This window comes from Hyperolius riggenbachi, chromosome 8 (assembly GCF_040937935.1).
Source record: "Hyperolius riggenbachi isolate aHypRig1 chromosome 8, aHypRig1.pri, whole genome shotgun sequence".
NCBI lineage: Eukaryota > Metazoa > Chordata > Amphibia > Anura > Hyperoliidae > Hyperolius > Hyperolius riggenbachi.
This window is the reverse complement of record NC_090653.1, coordinates 126,410,425-126,430,786: the sequence shown is the minus strand read 5'-3', so window position 1 is coordinate 126,430,786 and position 20,362 is coordinate 126,410,425. Positions and strand designations below refer to the sequence as shown.

The window sequence follows — 20,362 nt, the reverse complement described above, 5'->3', positions numbered from 1 at the left end:
TGGGGGCCCAGCACAGGGGTGCCCATGGTGCTGTGGCGCACATGGCTCAAGCCATGCCTGCACCCCTCTAGATACGCCTCTGCCCCTCACCATATTCAGCAACTTCAGATTCCCTATAAGAAGACACCCGGCGTATAAGATGACCCCTGACTTTTGAGACTTTTTGGGTTAAAAAGTAGTCTTATACGCTAGAAAATACAGTTTATATTCAGTTTCTCACATTTATGTCAATATGTCATTTTTCATTCTACCTTTTCATGGGAGAACACTGAAGATATGATTTTGGTGCAATGTAAGGCAGTCGGTACAGCTAGTACAAGAGAGTACATTTTCTGTCCCATCAGCCATTAATGTCTAAACCACTGGCAACAAATGTTAATACACCTCTAAGTGAAGAATGTAAAAATTGTGCCCAAAGTGTCGAAATTGTGTGTGCCCACCATTATTTTCCAGCGCTGTCTTAACTCTTTTGGGAATGGAGATCACTATAGATTCACAGGTTGCCATTGGAATTTTCTTCCACCACGATGACATCATGGTGCAGGAAGGGACGGGCTGACAAATCATGGGAACCCGGGCAATAAGAGATTATGAGGCCCTGTACACCCGCAAGCCACACCTGCCCATCCTCAAGCCCCACACACATAACCTACACTTGTTACCAAATTTCTCTTCACTATTGTGAGGAAACGCGGAAAAGCCGCCGTCTCTCGAGGTGAGGCAGCTGTTTCCGCGTCCAGCATGGCGTCACAACGCGGAAAAAACGCCGCATGGGCAGTGCGGCGGAATCCGCATTGGTAACGGCGGAATCCACATCAGAGGCGACCCCCGCATTAGATACATTGCAAAACAGTACTGGTGTGGCTGGGACTGATAGTCCACCAAGATTCAGACTTACACGCGCGCGAGCACTGAGGCAGAATTTAAATAGCAGTTAGAAGGGTGTCGGCTGACCAGCTGGGTCAGCTGACAAATTCCACTGCTCCCATTGGACCAGCAATTAGGGAGGTCCTGGAAAGGTCCTAGAGTATATATACTGCTGGTTGTTCACTTGCTCCTTGTCTGGCGTTGCGTTCACATATGTGGGAGCACCCAGATCCGTAGTTAGATCCGTTAGTGTGCCGGGACCAGCTGGAGCTGTAATCCTACACTAAGCTAGATTCTGTTGATAGCTAAAGTACTAGTTTGATTGTGATTATCTGTTATGACTTTTGCCTGCCTTGACTATCCTCCTGAACTCTGATCTTGCACCTCGATATTTCTGATACTCTGTTGCCGAACCCCGGCTCGTACTTTGACTCTGCTTCTGCCTCCTGATTTTGTACCCCAATATTTCTGATACCCCGTTGCTGAACCCTGCCTGTACTTTGACTCTGCCTTTGCCTCCTGATCCTGTACTTTATCTGTCCGTGTGTGTACGACCTGGCTTGTCCGACCTCGAGAACCGACCTTACCGTTAGAGGCGGTTCCTCGCTCTGTTAGCGATCCTTCCTCCTGAGGGTCACTTTCAGATATCCCTTCCTACTGTCAGTCTGACTCCTCCCGTCTTGGAGAGCTCAGGTCTGCGGAAGGAATCTGTGCAGTACTCCTTACTGCATTGAGGCCTTGTCCTCTTAGTGTTACAGTTACACCAAACACTACACTCTATTCAGGTGATCAGAGGTTAGTTTGTATATCGGATTATCGGTGAGACTGCAGTTCACTTATAATCTGGTATATATCTGTATTTCCGGTGATACTGCAGATCACCGGTAATCAGATACTCTCTGCGCCCACCGATCGTTACAACTATGTTCAAAATAAATGTAGTTGCCTCCAGTAAAGGGGAGCCCATATAGTTGCCACCAGTATAGGTTAGATAGGTAGGTGCCTCCAGTGTAGGTTAGATAGGTAGGTGCCTCCAGTATAGGTTACATAGGTAGGTGCCCCAAGTATAGGTTAGATAAGTAGGTGCCCCGAGTATAGGTTAGATCAGTAGGTGCCTCCAGTATAGGTTAGATAGGTAGGTGTCTCCAGCATAGGTAGATACCCCGAGTTTAGGTTAGATAGGTAGGTGCCCCCAGTATAGGTTAGATAGGTGCCTCCAGTATAGGTTAGATAGGTAGGTTCCCCCAGTATAGGTTAGATAGGTAGGTGCCCCAAGTATAGGCACAGCGGCAGGGTAACGGGCATAGCGTAGTTGATTGCACTATCCACCCGGGGCTAGAAACTGCCCTGGAGGCGGGCCCCCTACTGACCACAGGCCCTCGGTCAATGCGCGAATCCCCAAATGATCAGTCCGCCCCTGGTTGCAGGTGGATGATAGAGACTTTGTGCTCCTCCACCTTTTGCTTAAAGAGTAACTGTCAGGCTGCAGAAGCTAATTTAAACCTCTATTCTCCTGTGTTAAACAGTTTAGAAGGAAGCTCAAAAGCCATTAGTGAAGATAAACATTTCAGTTACCTTTGATGTGTGCTTATCTTAACCTCTGTTATAGACCCATAAAGACGCAAGCCGCAGCTAAACTGCAAAGCATTCTGGGGCCCTCCCCTCGGCTGCTAATGAGACGGTACAGGAGCTTCTAATCAGTCCATCGCGAAACACTGATAAATCTCGGGGCAGAGTTTCACTGCAGGAGTCAGCTATTGTTCCTAGCCACATGGCTCATTAATATTCACTGCACACCGTGTTGTTCAAGAACCAGCTTATCTGTGATCAGAAGCAGGCAGGACATGACGACACATTTGGCTTCACAAACATGGAGCCTGCCATGAGCTGTCAGGAGCATCTATCTCTGCATATACTATATACAAATTCTGTGAAATCCAAACGTGGACAGTGAAATGCATATGTAATGTAAGTACAGCCAATCTTTAGCTACTGATATATGTGTTTATTTTCTCTGAGACCCTATACCTAACAGCTCCTCTTTAAGGATGCCCCACAGATACACAGTAAGGTTTAGATCTGGAGACAGGCTTGGCCAGTCCAGCACCTTTACACTCAGTTTCTTTAGCAAAGAAGTGGTCATTTTGGGGTCATATTGTTATAATACTGCCCAGCGACCCAGTTTCTGAAGGGAAGGAATCATGCTTTACTTCAGTATGTCACAATACATGTTGGCATTCATGGTTCCCTCAATGATCTGTAATGCCCCAGTGGCAGTGCCAGCAACACTCATGCAACCGCAATTGTTGACACTCCCCACCACCATGCTTGACTGTAGGCAACACACACTTGTCTTTGAACTTCTTACCTGATTGCCACTACACTTGCGTGACACCATCTAAGCCAATTACATTTATCTTGGTCTGTCTCATCAGACCAGAGGAAATGGTTTCAGTAGTCCATTCTCAGGCTGCTTGTCTTCAGCAAACTGTTTACAAGCTTTCTTGTGCATCATCTTTAGATGAGGCTTCCTTCTGAGATGACAGCCATGCAGACCAATTGACACAGTGGGCAGCATATGATCTAAGCACTGACAGGCTGACTCCTCCTCCCCCCTCCCTCCCCCCACACACTTCGACCTCTACAGCATCGCTGCCAGCACTCTAGCGTCTATTTGCAAAAGACAACCCTTGGATATAATGCTGAACTTGTGCACTAAACTTCTTGGTCGACCATGGCAAGGCTTGTTCTAAATGAAACCTGTCTTGCTAAACTGCTGTGTGGCCTTGGCCACCATGCTGCAGCTCAGTTTCAGGGTGTTGACAAGTCTTCTTATAGCCTCGACCATCTTTACGTAGAGCAAAAATTATTTTCCTAAAGATCCTCAAAGTTCTCTGCCATGAGGTACCATGTTGAAATTCCAGTGGCCAGTATGAGAGAATAAACATGCGTTTGGCCATAGAAGTCATTAAAGATTTCAGGCACTCATTTATTTAGAATAAGTATACAACTTTAGTAATGTGGATTGGTGTATATTGTCAGGAGGAGAAGGGGTATCACACACACACACACACACACACACATGCATATAAATTCTATAAACACTAGAACAAAGATACTTTTTTGTATTATGTCCTTGTTTGGGGATTGTGGATCTGTGCAGGACCCTTTATTCCCCCCACTGGACTACATGACGCACATAATTTTTCCACTTGGTTGCATTTTATTTTTTTGCTTTATAATGTATTTTCTACATCGTATGTTGTCATTTGTTTTGTGCCCATAAGGTGGGGTGCGCCACTGACACGTGTAGGTGCTGTGGTGCATCTGCAGCATGAGACGCATTCATGGTGGACTTGCTAAATGTTTAGAGCGACATCATTTGCAAGAACCTGATGACAACGAAAATGACCAGTGATACTAGTTGGTCTACAGCTGGTTAACTGTGCATAGAGTTTCCTCTCTACGTAGCTGGGATAAGACATTGCATATTACCTGAACACCCCCCCCCCCCTCCTCCTCCCATCCCACACCCACTCCAGGATGATTTTTCTCTTCATGAAATTGCTCACGCTTATTCCCTACTATACACTTCGGAGCCAGCTTGGCTGCAATTTGGCTATAGCCAGGACATGTGATGCCATTGCACCTTAATGCTAATTGCAAAAAGGGGGGGGGTGTAACTACTTGTGCACTTAACTACAGTTATCAAAATAAGCACAACTCCAGGCAAAAAAAAACATTTTTTTAATCTATGTAGGCAAACAGTTACAGAACATGACTCTGCATATACCCTCCTTGATTAGTAAATGTCAAATAAAATCATTTCCTGTGCTATAGACTGTCAGTGCTATAGGCTGCACCCTTCTAAGAGAGATCTACTCTGTGCGTTTCTCCTTGCAGTCTTAACAGTGGAGATGATGTAATACAAGCACCCTTAGCAGTCACATCCATCCCTGCTCTGTTTCTGGTCATGTGTTCAAAATGTCAAGACAGGCCTTCTAGCTGCAGAAACCCTATTTCACGCAATAAAAAGTACCATCTCAGCACTATGATTAGTAAGCTATAATATATTTCCAGATGTATACCTAGAGATAGACTTCAAGAACAAGGTGTACAGTGGGGAAAGTGGTTATACTCATTAGTGGGTTGTGCACACAGAGTGCTACTGCCATCCAGATGCCTAATAATGGACCCAAGATCAATTAAGCAAATATGCTGCATTATTCATAAGGGCCACGTTTTAAGTGTTTTTTGTGAAAGAAAAAAAAGGAGGTATAACTGCCTTTACTATAGACTTTAAACAGACATTAAAAAGCCAACAATTCAGCATTAAAAGCCTTTACTAGATAATGTATGAAACTTTTTAAACAAGACACATTAAAAAGCGTTATGTGCAGAATATGAAATATAGATTTGCTCTGTCCACACGCAGACATGTATACCTGACAGAGAGCAGTTACAGCCTTCTGAAAGGGCCTCTATTTACTTTGAAATCAGCCTGACTGATTGTGCTGGCCAAGGGTTTATTTGATAAGGCAGGTGGGATGGAGAATGACACCTCCCAGGTTTATGTTGCTTCAAGCGGTGTCAGTTACCTTTACAGGAGTGAAACTCCAGCCTGCAGGAGAAGATTAGCTGCGCGGGCAGACAGTCTTCACTCAGCACTAATTATTATTTGAAAAGCCACTTGTGCACTTCTGTTTACACATTTCACAGATGAAGATATGACTGGAAAGGCTGAATCTACCCTCCACTGGCTCCTGATCATAGGAATTTTTTTCAAGGTGAAAGGTGGAGGCACCATGGAAGCGAATGCCTATGTTAACTTCTCCTACTTTAATCTCCAGCAGAACTCCAATGTAACTTTGCACTGTGAGTGTGGCCTGTTTGGCCTGAACTCCCCTTTAGCTGGTGCACAGGGAGTGGTGGGCATCCCAGTGTCACCGAACCTACAAAGCTGTGATCTCCACACCAAGTTCTCCACCACCACCAAGCCCTGGATCGCGCTTATTGAAAGAGGAAATTGTACATTCTCAGAGAAGATCCTTTTAGCTGCCAGTAAAGGTGCAGAAGCAGTGGTAATCTATAATGCACCCTCCAGCACGGGCAATCAGACCATCCCCATGGTGCACTATGGTAAGTGATAATTAACTCTTGGAAGGTTGCTATTTGTCTGTCTGCCTCGGAGAGGTTGCTGCTAGTTTATGTCTGAATTAATGATATGCTGCAATAATAATGCCTGTCTCATTGCTATTGTTCTCTCTTGGATTCTCAAAAACAAATTCTTTCCTGTTGTAAACGGCAGTTCAGTGAGCTGAAATTGTTACATGGCTTTGTGTAAAGCAATTGGTTTTACAGGGGCAAGTAAACTCGTCGTTTGCTGCCTGTCACATGCTTATTAAAAACTTTTAGGGAAGATGCACTGTGTTGACTATGATCAAGATGCAAGAGCAGCATTTGATGTCCTTTCCTTTTGGTATGTCAGAGGTTACATTGCTTTTTTTATTTATTTATCCATATATATAATTCATTGACATGTTTGTCTGTCTGTCTGTCTTTACTGACCAACATGGCTGATGGATACAGCTATTGCCATCAATTTGATGAATATGTACGGCTATGAGTGGTAAATATAAAGCTTATTAAAGGGTTCTTTACAGTAAGAATGATTCAAATATGGAATGTATTACCACAGGAAGTAGTTATGGGAAATTCCATATCTACGACTCAGGGGGGCATAGATGCATTCCTTGCATTGAAAGACATTATTGGCTCTAGTCACTAGGTAATTCCTGGTGGTGTTGATCCAGGGATTTTATCTGATTGCCATCTTGGAGTTGGGAAAGAATATTTTTCCCTTTTAGGGCTAATTTGTCTCAATGGACATATGTCTTTTTTAAAGAGCTGCAGCCACTAAGGGTGCACTGCCGTGTTAGGAAGTCTTTCCCTACGTCTACTTACTGAATAGGTACTGACCCTAGCCAGGATTTGAACCCTGGTCTGCCATGTCAAAGGCACAGCCCTTAACTAGTATACTATCCAGCCACTATATAACTATGTAGCCAGTGTTTTAATTTTGAATATCTGAGTAGGTACATATATAACCAAATCCTTCACAGATCTGTCAGCTTGGTTGTTAAAGGACGCCTAACTGAGAAGGATATGGAGACTGCCATATTTGTTTCCTTTTAACCAATACCTGTTGCCTGAAGTACTGCTGATCTTCCTGGCATCGGTATCACACACCTGAAACAAGCATGCGTCAAATGTAGTCAAACTTTAGTCAAAAATCTGATCTGCATGCTCGTTCAGTGTCAGTGGATAAAAGTATTAGAGGCAAAGGATTAGTAGGGCAGCCAGGCAATTTGCATCATTTTAATGAAATAAATATGGCAGTATCCATATCCCTCTCACCTCAGGAAACATAGTAACATAGCAACAGGAAGGTGTTCTTTACTAGATCATAGCAGGCCTTATATACCGGTATGTAAAGTCTACTAATGTCTTGATCATAGTAACCACTCAGCCTATAACCATTATTTTTATTTAAGCTTGAGAATCAGAGATTCTCTAACTGGGGCCAGACAGTGCTAGTCAATGCCTGCTAATGATGCCAATCAAGGCCAAGCAGACAAGTGACAGCCAGTGGTAGCCAGAAAGGCAAAACTCTCATTTTCCTTTCTGTATTCCCATTCTAAAGGAAACTTGAAGTATAAGACAGGTACCGGTAATATAGACCGCCCCAACATTAGCTGCTTTCTAAAACATGCTACATGTCTGGCTGTTGTCAAGATCTTTGTCAATAATACTTTCTGATTCCTTCATGTCTGCATTACCTCTAGCCTTACTCAGAAATTGCCAAAGCCAAAAGACCAGCATGATAGCTAGGCAATGAACAGTCATAAACGGGGAACACAAATATTTACATATTTTATAGAGTAGAGATACTTACGCAAACATAAATGGCATATACTGCTGTAATGGCAAGAGACAATAGGGAGTTTGACTTAAAGAGAACCTGAACTGAAAATTAAAAGTTAAAATAAACATAAACACGTCATAATTACCTCCTGTGTAGTCTACTGATCAATCTCTTTCTCTTCTCCTGTGTCCTGTTTGTCCACTGTGATCAATGGAATTCTCTGTCCTCCATTCTGAAAATGGCCATTACCCCATAACAGCTTCCCGGTCAGCACACTGTCAAACTGTAATGTCACCCACTTGAGCCATAGGAAAACATGGAAATTACCTTGCACATTCAGTAGTTACTGACAGCAGCTGATATATAACTGACAACAACTAGTATATTTCAGTTCTGATAAAATATTGTCAGAACTGGAAAGGATCACTGTAAGAAGAAAGTAGTGAGCTTCTGAGAGGAACTGATGATGAGGCAAGTATGTAATATTTATTTGCAGCTATGTCATGTGTTTATTTTAAATAATTTTACTCACTTCAGGTTCCCTTTAAGGCAAGATCGACCAAGAGACAATCTCTCTCTGATCGAATCTGAGAGAGATCTGTAGGCGGCCCATACACCGCAGGCCAATTCCTGATTGTTTTCAGCAGGAATTCTCTCAGGATTTGGTCATGCAACGCCACTGATTCTGCCTGCCTGGCTGCCCCCCAAATGTTATACAGTCTGTTAACTGCTATACAGTTAACCACACAATAACATTATACACCACAGTTATCAACACTGGAATGTACTCTAGTATTGTGTAATGCGGGAGAGGACTCTCTAAGGCACATGTGTGGAACTCCAGGCCTGGAGGGCCAGATCCATGCCAGTGTTTAGGATGGACTGAGAAAGAAAGGATTGTGTTCTACCTGATGGACCACACCTTTCCTGATTCAGACCCATCCATTCATTTGAGCTGTATCAAAAATGTGTGAGGATCTCGGCCCTCGTAGGACCGGTTTGACATACCTGCTCTAAGGTGCCTCTCCTGTGCCATTGTGATGTTCAGAATCCTGACGCGTGGTTTGGTAGAATGTAAGTTAGGCATCTGTACAGGGTAATTTTATACTGAGACACTAGAGGGCCTGTGTGAGCCCACTGCAGCAACACATGGCAGCTGCATTAAGGGCAGAAGGGAAGCTGATTAGTCAGTCATTTTCAGACATGTCATGAAGGACAGATTACTACTCTATTAGTATCTGTGTACTAGTTTCTGATATGAAAACAAGATCTGTTTATATTAAGTACTTTACTTTGGGTAGTACAGATTTCTCATTATTTCGGTGAAGGAAGTAGAAGTAGCAGGCAGCTGCACGTGTCATAGCTGCTGATTTTTGTTAGTAAATAGTACCTATATATTGGTGTGCGTATTGTAACACCGCCGGTGAGTTGGGCACAGGGTAAGCCGAATGACGGCTCACCCTGCTTCTGCTTGAATTGCCGGCGGCGTTAAATACTATTCGCCTCCAAGTTGAAGCAACTCGGTAAGAGAAGTAATTTGAGGTCTGCCAATCGGGGGAACCCTGAATTACCCATGCGGAATATAGCTTTACTGCTATAGCTGCGCTTAACTCATGTGCCACGTAGCTTGTGCACGGCGCCGAAAGCACCCGCTTCACCTACATAAAGCCACAAATGACATAAAATAATATTCTAACAAGTATACCTGCATTTGGTGAGAGTGGATGTGCTTTGTAATAAGAATAATGTATAATAGAAGTATTATGTGACATAACTTTGAAAGCATTCAGTATTAGCACGGCAGGCTATAAACACAGTGTGTTCCTATCCATTGGAAGACAAAAGACACAGAAATGTTGAATCGCTTACTCTGTACTAATTCAGTTGTATATTTGTCCCTGTCGGCTGTTCCATGACACACACTAACTTGTAATCATTGCAGTGGGTAAACATGAGGCTGACCCTTTGTTTAACTTAAAGGGAAGGTTCAGGGAGGGTGGGTAAAAAATAAAAATCAATTTCCACTTACCTGGGGCTTCCTCCAGCCCGTGGCAGGCAGGAGGTGCCCTCGCCGCCGCTCCGCAGGCTCCCGGTGGTCTCCGGTGGCCGACCCGACCTGGCCAGGCCGGCTGCAAGGTCGGGCTCTTCTGCGCTCCAAGGCCCGGAACTTCTGCGTCCCACGCCGGCGCTCTGACGTCATCGGACGTCCTCCGGGCTCTACTGCGCATGCGCAGTAGTTCTGCGCCTGTTCTGCGCAAGTGAATTCCCTATCCCTAAATGAGCCCTCCGACTGAGTGTGGGAAATGAGAGAGGGAATCACTCTTATCAGAATAAAGACTTTAACCACTTCCCAACCTGTTCTTTTCCCCTTAAAAATTTTCACACCACGCTCCTCCCATTCATTCGCCAATAACTTTATGGCTACGTATCACACCAAAATGATCTATACATTGTTTTTTTTGCCACAAATGATTCTTTTTTTTGGGATGGGTGGCAGTTTTTCTAAGAATTCTTGTTAAATCAATTTATTCTTATAAATTATTTTATTTTGTATTCATTTTAAAAAGGAAAAAGAAAAAAATGAAAAAGATCATTATTTCATAGTTTTCAGCCATTATAGTTTTAAAATAAAATGTGCTATCGTATATAATACCCACACATGTTTTTAGCTCATTTGTCCTGGTTACAATGTATGGCAATCATTTTGCCGGAGCTCGAAAAGGTAAATATTGCACAGGCTGTCGGATTTGTTGCCTGTGCATTTCGGGGGCTGCAGCGACACCGCCGTGGGACACAGGGGAAGGGGGAAGCCTCGATAGGGTCCAGATGCTTCCCCCTACTGAGGTGAGTACCCCCCAGGGGAACTTTTTTTCAGTACAGGTTTTCTTTAAGATATTCCACAGTTTTATTTATAGTTTTATGTTTAAATCTACTTTTTTTTTAAGTTTTAACTGTTTAATTGTTTTTGTTCAATGACACATTCATTGAAGCATGCCAAAGCTAAAAGTTATGAACTATTGACCCTTTTTATCTCTTTACTGCTATCAGAAGCCATTTTCTGCTAGGAAAGTGTTTTGTAGTTGGAATTTCTTATCAGTGAGGGTCACACTGTAGTCACTTCCTGTCTGAGTCAGGACTGAGTTAGCCACTTACATACCTGATAGTTAACTCTTTCAGGCAGAGAAAGAAAAAAAGGAACACCGCATAGTTATTTGTGTGCTAGGCACTGTACATACCCATGTCTATCTCATCATGTCACATGTCACCTCGGGTATCCTTTAAGATTGTATGCGTTACAAGTACACTGATCTTTTAAATGATGATGATAAAATATGTTAAAAGCAGACTTTGCACATTTAAAAAAATGGACTCCACCACTCTATGCAGCATTAGAGTATTCACTGCAGTTCCTACAGTACAGTCACTTTCTAGCCACAGGTCCATTTGTTTTCCAGCTCAGCTGCCTTGTCGTACCATCTCGTGTCATGTAGTATGATAATCAATAATGCTTCTGGTCTCCTCTACTCAAATATCCAGCGTCGTGTAACTACAGCTCACATACCGTGCCTGTAGTATACAAAGCAGTTCCTGTCTCCTGCCCTAAAGATGCAATGTGTTTTCCATACCGGAGACTACAGTGCAGAGCATGTATCATGTTCCTGGAACACTCTAATATTCGCTCCTCAGCACAGCTCTCATGTCTACAGTTTAATTGCCATAATAGGATGCTTTTCACCCACTTTGTGTAATAAAGTATCATTTGCTCTTTTTCTCCTCCCTCTCTTAACATGGATCGATTCAAACTCTCCTGGCTCAATTGTTTTTAAAATCAACAAGTATAACAGCTTTTCTTTTTTTTTAAGTTGAAGGCAAGTTGAAGACTGCCTGATCATTCCTAAAGTAACCTAAGATATTCAGGGGAAAAATTATATATAAAATTAACTGGTCACAGTTTAGGCTAGGTTCACAGTGGGAATTGCATTGCGTTCCCTGTGACAGCAGGAACGTAATGCAATTGATCTGGAAAGCGGCGCTGCACATTATCTGCACATTGTGTTGCATACAGAGAAACATACAGTCAATGAAGCATATGTTTTACTGTACTGTTAACTCGTGCGCTATGTGGTAAATGCATGCATGTAGTGCATTGTGGTACCGCACTCCATCTGACCACACTACAATGGCCACACTGTGAGCGTCGCATTGCCACGTTCTGCATTCCCAATGCAGACATTATGACGCACCACAATGGCCCGCTGTGTACCTAGCCTAAACTTGCAGGATTAAATATTTCTATTTGCTCTCTTATTTCTCTTTAGTTCCTGTTCTTGATGATAATTCTTGATTTGGAAGTAGAGATGGCCGAACTGTCAGCTAGCGGACAGTTCCCGGTGAACCACGTGTGTTCGCGTTGGCAGGCGAACACATGGCATGTTCGACCCGCCCCCTATACATCATCATGGGGCCAAAATTTGACCCCTCAACCCAGAGTCAGCAGATACATGGCAGCCAATCAGCTATCCCTCCCTCCTGGACCACTAGCTGCAGTGATGGAGTGTAGGGCCTGTGTTCTGTGTCCTCAGTGCAGGTTCTTGCTGCTACAGTACCGATTCACCATCTACATAACTCCAAGAGCCCTTCTAAGGTCTGTGTTTTGTTATTGTGATATTGCTGTTCAGTGTGTCCACACAGTGCACTTTAGCTGTTGCAGACAGGTGCAGTCAGTGCTTAGTGCTACAGTAGTTCACCCAAAGGGCTGTTTTTTTCTTGCTATTGTTATATTGCAGTTCTTTGTGTCCAGTGCACAAGTTAGCTGTTGGAGACAGGTCTACTGGTCCAAGCAGTGCATCGACCATAACTCAATAATCCTTCACCACCACTCCTGGCACTTAGTATCCACTACTGTTCTGCATAAGGCCTCCCTGGCAGGGCTTATATTTTGAGTTGATTGTTGTGCATAGCATAAACCTATCTGTCACTGGACCTGCGTGAAGTGACTGTCATTGAACTATCTCAGCCTCACCAAAGGGGCTGGAATACGGCAATCGCCTGCACTCCCACGAACATGCGCACAAGCACAGTGGCCACTACACACCACTACACAAACATTGCCGCAGAGAGAACTAACATTTATGTCCTGAAGGTGTCAACTAGTAAAAACAATAATTTGCTCAACTGACGTTATCACTAAAGCTCTTTGCGGTTCTTTGCGGTGCACTTCATTCCACAAATTTAGGAACGTGCTGTGATTTCTGCCCTTTAGAGACTAAAACACAACTCTGTGTAAACTACGTCATTTTTGGTGGGACTTTCGCCATGGATCCCCCTCCGGCATGCTACTGTCCAAGTATTAGGCCAGTTTAAACAACTTTTCCAACACTTTTGTGTCCAGAAACAGTCCCTAAAGGCTTTAAAATTTGCCTGCCGATTGAAGCCTATGGCGGTACACCCGTTCGCAAACTTTTCCAAAACTATGATATTCGCTACATCTCTATTTGTAAGCTCCATTTGAGATTTTAATAGCAGGCCACGGTGCAGATTATAAACTTAATACCCCAGTCCTTAATTCAGTATACTTTAGGGATCAGTGGACAATTCACTTACTATGACCCAGTTAGGAAGGGGTCCTTTTTTTCCTGGAGAGATGAGGCCACACATGGAAAATAGTTTTTAAAATTTGCAAAGGGTTGTGTAGGGGTGTAGGAAATTTTGGGGGCATAGCTCTTAACATTGAGGGGATAATTTGGAAGGGTTTGCTAATATATGTGAGTAATGGTGAGGGCATTGTGAGGAAATTCCCTCACCATTGGAGAATGCTAAGTTGTTAGTATGGAGGAAGGGGAGGTATGTTGGGTGGCTGCTAGAACATGGAGCTATATGTAATTTTACTTCAGAGGGAGGGGTTTGAGATGAGAGGATATACAGGAATAATGGACTAGAGGAATATATATATATACAGTGGCTTGCAAAAGTATTCGGCCCCCTTGAAGTTTTCCACATTTTGTCATATTACTGCCACAAACATGAATCAATTTTATTGGAATTCCACATGAAAGACCAGTACAAAGTGGTGTACACGTGAGAAGTGGAACGAAAATCATACAGGATAAATATCTGCAAAGTGGGGTGTGCGTAACCTGACCCCGCTCAGGGTTAAGAAGTCGCTCTCTCTGTAGATAGAAGGAAATGGAGATACACCCCTCCACCAAGGGTGGACTAAACAATTATGTGGTATAACAACGGAGGCGCCAAGTAGAGTAAAATTTGTTAAAATTGTTAAAAAGGGGAAAGTGGGTGGACTCACCTCCCTTCTGAAAAAATGGCCAGACAACGGGCAGGTTACTTCAAGTTTAAAGTAACATTTATTATGAGCTCCAAAAGTGCAACGCGTTTCACGGGTAACAGTCCCGCTTCTTCAGGCAAACGATTTTTGGAGGGAGCTGGGGAAGGGAAACAAAAGAGAAAAGGGGAATGCCAGAGGAACGCTAGATACAAGCAGCCAAAGATGCACCAAAACTACAAAAATGTCATGAAAGACTTACAAACAGCGGTAAGGCTATGCATAAATCATAAATTGCATAATAACTTACATAATAAATTACAGCAGAATCCATAACACATAAATAAAATGACTGTGCAATTGTAACAGGTATATGGGGGTGCATCATAAAAACAAACCGGCAATAATATAGTCAGTGGGTATGAATGAAAGTGTTATTATGCATATAGAATGGATTGAAGCATTATTCAGGTAAACATATGCATTTTGAATAATACTTCAATCCATTCTGTATGCATAGAATATGCATAGTATTTCATGACATTTTTGTAGTTTTGGTGCATCATCGGGTGCTTGTATCTAGCGTTCCTCTGGCATTCCCCCTCTCTCTTTTGTTTCCCTTCCCCAGCTCCCTCCAAAAATTGTTTACCTGAAGAAGCGGGACTGTTACCCGTGAAACGCGTTGCACTTTTGGAGCTCATAATAAATGTTACTTTAAACTTGAAGTAACCTGCCCGTTGTCTGGCCATTTTTTCAGAAGGGAGATGAGTCCACCCACTTCCCCCTTTTTAACAATTTTAACTAATTTTACTCTACTTGGCGCCTCTGTTGTTATACCACATAAGTGTTTATTTAAAGGTTATTATGCTGTTGCGTATCTTTTAGAGCAGACATGAACTTCTAAGTTCAGGTCAGCTTTAACCACTTAAGCCCTCGGTCGTTTTCACTTTATGCATACGAGCAATGTTCACCTCCCATTCATTAGCCTAAAACTTTATCACTACTTATCACAATTAACTGATCTATATCTTGTTTTTTCCGCCACCAATTAGGCTTTCTTTGGGTAGTACATTTTGCTAAGAGCTACCTTACTGTAAATGCATTTTAATAGTAAGAATAAGAAACAAACTGAAAAAATTCATTATTTTCAGGTTTCGGCCATTATAGTTTTAAAATAATACATGCCTCCATAATTAAAACCCACGTATTGTATTTGCCCATTTGTCCCAGTTATTTCACCATTTCAATTATGTCCCTATCACAATGTATGGCGACAATATTTTATTTGGAAATAAAAGAGCATTTTTTCCGTTTTGCATCCATCTATATTTACAAGCTTTTTTTAAAAAAAAAAAAAGAAATATTTCATCTTTACATAGGTATTTAAAAAGTTTATACCCTTAGGTAAATATGTATGTGTTTTTTTTTATTATTGTAATTTTTTTTTTATTATTATTAAACATTTTATGTGGGTATTTTTGGGAGGGTGGGATGTAAACAGTATTTGTTTTGGGTAAATATATGTGTATTTTTATTTTTTTCTACATTTAGATCTAGTTTACTTCTTGGCCACAAGATGGAAACCTTGAGTTTGTTTACATGATGTCACTAAGCGTAACATGAACGCTTAGAGGGACATAGGAGGCAGAAAAAGCGAAGCTTTCGAGAGAAGCTGTCGCTTTTTCTGCGGAGGAGAGGAATCAGTGATCTGGCACCATGGCCTGATTCATTGATTCCTGGGCTAAGGATCCGCGGCTGATCATGCGTGCGGGAGCGCACATGGCCTCCTTGACGTAGTTCTACGTCAAGGAGGACAAAGTGGTTAAACAATATATGGCTAGATATTTTCCTAGTTTCCTGAGTTTTTTCCTAGGAGATATTTTTCTTCTATTTAATGTAACTTTTTAGCACTCACCAATTGAAAAGGTACCAAAAAGTAGCTGAAAAAGTACTTTGAAACTATTCTGAGTATTATCTTGCTTGCTGGTGGCTTAAAATGCTTTTTATTGACAAGTTTAAAAATATCACTTAGGTGAAAACTCAGGAGGAAAAGTGAATTGCATATGGCCCCCAGTGTTGTAATCACACTGTTCTCCCCCCTTCTTGGGGTGACTCGCCAAATTGTTTTGAGAACTTGTTTGTAAGATTGTTATGGCACCCTCCCACCTTACTGACAGCACTAGTCCCCAATGTGGGTCCTTCACTCAGTTCAGCATTCACGTCAACAAGAAGCAGAGAGCCTAGTTGCCTCCTCCTCAACACACAGCACGGATTTGAAGAGTTAGAAATACAGAGGCGGCAGCTTCACTTAGAAAAGGGGCCTCTGGCAAGAACGAGAAGCCTTTTCTCTCCTTACTTCTGTAAGGTGCTCAATGAATGTGATTCAACTGGTTGTGAGTGTGAGGCACTAGAGTAAAAATCAGCTTACCAACCCACATTACAGCATATGAACCGTCGTGAGTCTCTTGAAAACATGGCTCTTACCTCACAGCATACTATAGTGAAGAGACTTTAGACAGGGTGAATACCGCTCATCCCACCACTTCTCTGACAGTGCTCGACCTGGCCAGCAACACCAAGAGTCAAATTGAAGAAAAAAAAGGTCCGCACTTGTCACGAGAGGTGAACTTTATTGAAGGACGTATCCATAAACAGCCAAGGCAACATCTATGTAGCTAACATGTTTCGGACAATCTGTCCTTAGTCATAGCTAACACGATTATGGCTAGATGGCAAGATAAGTAGGAATCCCAATGTATTGTAAACGCCCATAACTCCGCCTATAAGGAAGGAAGGAGGAGTAAGCAATAGAGATGGGCGAAAACACTGGGATAGCCGACAATCATGCCAAATCTATATGTTTAAAATATGCAAATATACAAAAATACAAAACATCTTTTTATATAAAAATATGTAAAAAACACATAATGCAAAAGAAACAAGTGAAATCCCATAAACATAGACAGAAGCATCACTATAACCAGGTTGAAATATTGTAAAGCATGCTGACAGCAATGTCTCAATGAAAAGCATCACAAAAAGATGGATGGGTTAAGGGGAAGGAGGGGGGGAGGGAAAAAGAGGGTGCCTGGGGGGAGGGGGGCAGGAAGGAAGAGAAGGGAAAAGAAGGGAAAAGGGAGAGGGAGGGAAGGGGAAACAGGAGGGAAGGAAAGAAGGGAGGGAAGGGAAAAGGGGGGGAAGGGAGGAGGGGAGGTGACCAAGGAATGAACATCCAACTCATATAATGGCTGCCAAGTCCCATCTAGCATTCATGCCATGCGGGATCCTGGTATTCATTTGAAAAATCCATAGAGCTTCTTTCCGTAACAACTTTTTATATAGGTCACCCCCCCTTTTTGTAGTAACCACCTTCTCGACCCCACAAAAAGAGAAACTCGTCATGTCCCCCTCATGCACATCTCGAAAATGTTTGGCCACATTCGTGATGTTGGAAGTGTGCCAACCAGCGCCCAAATAATGTTCAGCTATTCTCTGTCTCAAAGGCCGGGTCGTGCACCCCACATACTGTAATGAACAAGCTCCACAAGTAATGAGGTACACTACATAGCAAGTGCCACAATTAATGAATTGTCTGATTTTGAACCCCCGGCCATTCGAGACAGAGACAGCAGTTTTGGATGTCCTATGGGCATGACAGTATCTACAGGTGGAAATGCCACATTTGTAGGAACCCACTGTGGACAACCAGGTTTTCCCCGGAGACCCTGAGCAAAATAAGCTAGGAGATAACAACTGCCCTAAAGTGGGGGCACGTCTACTGGCAAACTTGACACCACCCCCCAGAACTTGTGAGAGGTCACCATCTGCCTGCAAAATCGGAAGATATTTTTTCATAATATCAATCACCTGTTTGTATTCCATGGAATATGAGGTAACAAATGTGAGTCCGAAAGACTCCTGTTGGTCTAAATGTGGGGAAGAATTGATTAGCTCGGACCTAGATTTATTGTCAACTCTGGACCTGCCTCGTTTGACACACCATTCAGGATACCCCCTAGCTTTCAGACGGCTTTCTACGATGTCCATTTCCCGAGTCAAACTACTCTTATCAGAACAATTGCGCTTGGCCCGTGTGAATTCGCCCAGGGGAATACCACGGATGGTGTGTGCTGGGTGACAACTATCTGCTCTCAAGACAGTATTCCCACTACAGGGTTTCCTATAAGTGGATGTGAGGATGTTCCCTTGGCCATCATCCCCCCTCAACACAAGATCCAAGTAGCTAATCGAATCCCGACCAACCTGATGAGTGAACTGAAGGTTTAGGTTATTGTCGTTGAAGTAATCCAACAGCAAATCAACCTCATTGGCATCACCCCTCCAAATCAGTAACAGGTCGTCGATGTACCTCCCGTACCACACGATGTTCTCTAACAGACGGCAGCTTCCCCCAAAAATGAAGCGCTCCTCCCACCACCCCATATAAAGATTAGCCAGGGATGGTGAGAATTTGGCACCCATAGAGGCACCTCGCCTCTGGAGGAAGAAGCTGCCGTCAAACATGAAATAATTGTGGGCCAGGAGGTACTCGACGGCCATCAGGATGAAGGTACGAACATCCTCTGGGTAATCGGAATAGTTGGCGAGATGAAAATCCAGGGCCTCCAAAGCCTGTGCATGAGGGATGCAAGAATACAGTGACTTGACATCTATAGTAACCCATAGATAGTCACCCCGCCATTGAAAATCCTCCAGACTAGCCAGTAGGTGCTTGGTATCCCTCACATAACCCGGCAGTCGTCTAACCAGCGGCTGTAGGAGGGAATCAACCCAACATCCCAGGCGCTCCCCCAGAGAACCAATACCGGCTACAATGGGCCTGCCCTCCGGGGGAGAGCCCGGTTTGTGGATCTTAGGCAGGTGGTGAAAAATAGGCACAATGGGGGTTTTTACCTCCAAGTAAGCAGCCATTTTATGGTCAAAAATGCCCATACTTACTCCACAAGACAGCAGGCTTGATAATTTCTCTAAAAATGCTTGTGTGGGATCTGCCCTCAAAGCTAAATATGTGTCCTTATCTTTGAGTTGTCTTAGAGCTTCCTCCCTGTAAGCCTCCCCATCCATCACCACAACCGATCCGCCCTTATCAGCATTTTTAATAACAATTTTGTTGTTTGATTGTAAGTTCTTAATGGCGGCACGCTCGGGTGCGGTGATGTTAGGGGCACCCACCTGGATCGAACTCCCAGCCAATTTGATCAACTCCTTTTCTACCAACTCCTGAAAATTTTCAATGTGAGACGTTCTCTCTGAAAATGGGTAGTAGTCGGGATTCTTCACCTGGATTTGTTTGGCGTCCTCTAAGGTCACCAAACCTGTATTGGCAGACATCAACTTATCTAAAGTCCACCTGGTATGGATATCAGCAAAATTACCAATATTATGTATATCAAAGCCATGTGAAGAACCCCCTGGCTGTTGAGCCTCCTGTTCACGATCAAAGTGCTTCCTAAGTAGTAAAGTTCGAACAAATCGATTAACATTGAGAATGGTGTCAAAAAGGTTAAAGTGACAAGTGGGTGCAAACGACAAACCCTTTGAAAGAACCTTTATTTCTGTTTCATTTAAAACATATTTAGACAGATTCACAACATTGTTATGGTGATCACCCACATCTCCATTCGACTGGCAGGTTTTTCGATTTCTTACACCTGCTCGTCGTGTTTTTTTGCCCTGCCCCCTTTCTTTTTGTAGTGTTTCTGTCTCTTGTAATAGGCTGGCTGAGGTTGTGAGTTTTTTTCAACTGCAGCTTGCCCTGTATGCACCGCCTGAGCCTGTGATCTATTCTGCGACTGATTGCGGCCACCACTGGCCTGTTTAGGAATAACAGCAGTGCCAGATGGTGTACGACTGTCAATAATCTCTGGTGAGCTAAAACTGACCCTGCGTCCTCGTCTATCTCTCGATCTTGATCTATTCCGATATGGCCTGGGTGATCTAGAGAAGCTGTCGCTTTTTCTGCGGAGGAGAGGAATCAGTGATCTGGCACCATGGCCTGATTCATTGATTCCTGGGCTAAGGATCCGCGGCTGATCATGCGTGCGGGAGCGCACATGGCCTCCTTGACGTAGTTCTACGTCAAGGAGGACAAAGTGGTTAAACAATATATGGCTAGATATTTTCCTAGTTTCCTGAGTTTTTTCCTAGGAGATATTTTTCTTCTATTTAATGTAACTTTTTAGCACTCACCAATTGAAAAGGTACCAAAAAGTAGCTGAAAAAGTACTTTGAAACTATTCTGAGTATTATCTTGCTTGCTGGTGGCTTAA

At 43.2% G+C, this 20,362-nt stretch overlaps 1 protein-coding gene across 1 annotated transcript in view; it reads left to right on the top strand.

Moving 5' to 3' along the window:
- Nucleotides 1–5,465: 5,465 nt before the first annotated feature.
- Nucleotides 5,466–20,362, top strand: part of RNF128 (ring finger protein 128) — a 275,011-nt gene continuing 260,114 nt past the window's right edge. Inside the window, exon 1 of the mRNA XM_068251050.1 lies at nt 5,466–6,006. Coding sequence (XP_068107151.1) covers nt 5,595–6,006 — 412 coding nt within the window. The 5' untranslated portion in view covers nt 5,466–5,594. The remainder of the gene's footprint in view (nt 6,007–20,362) is intronic.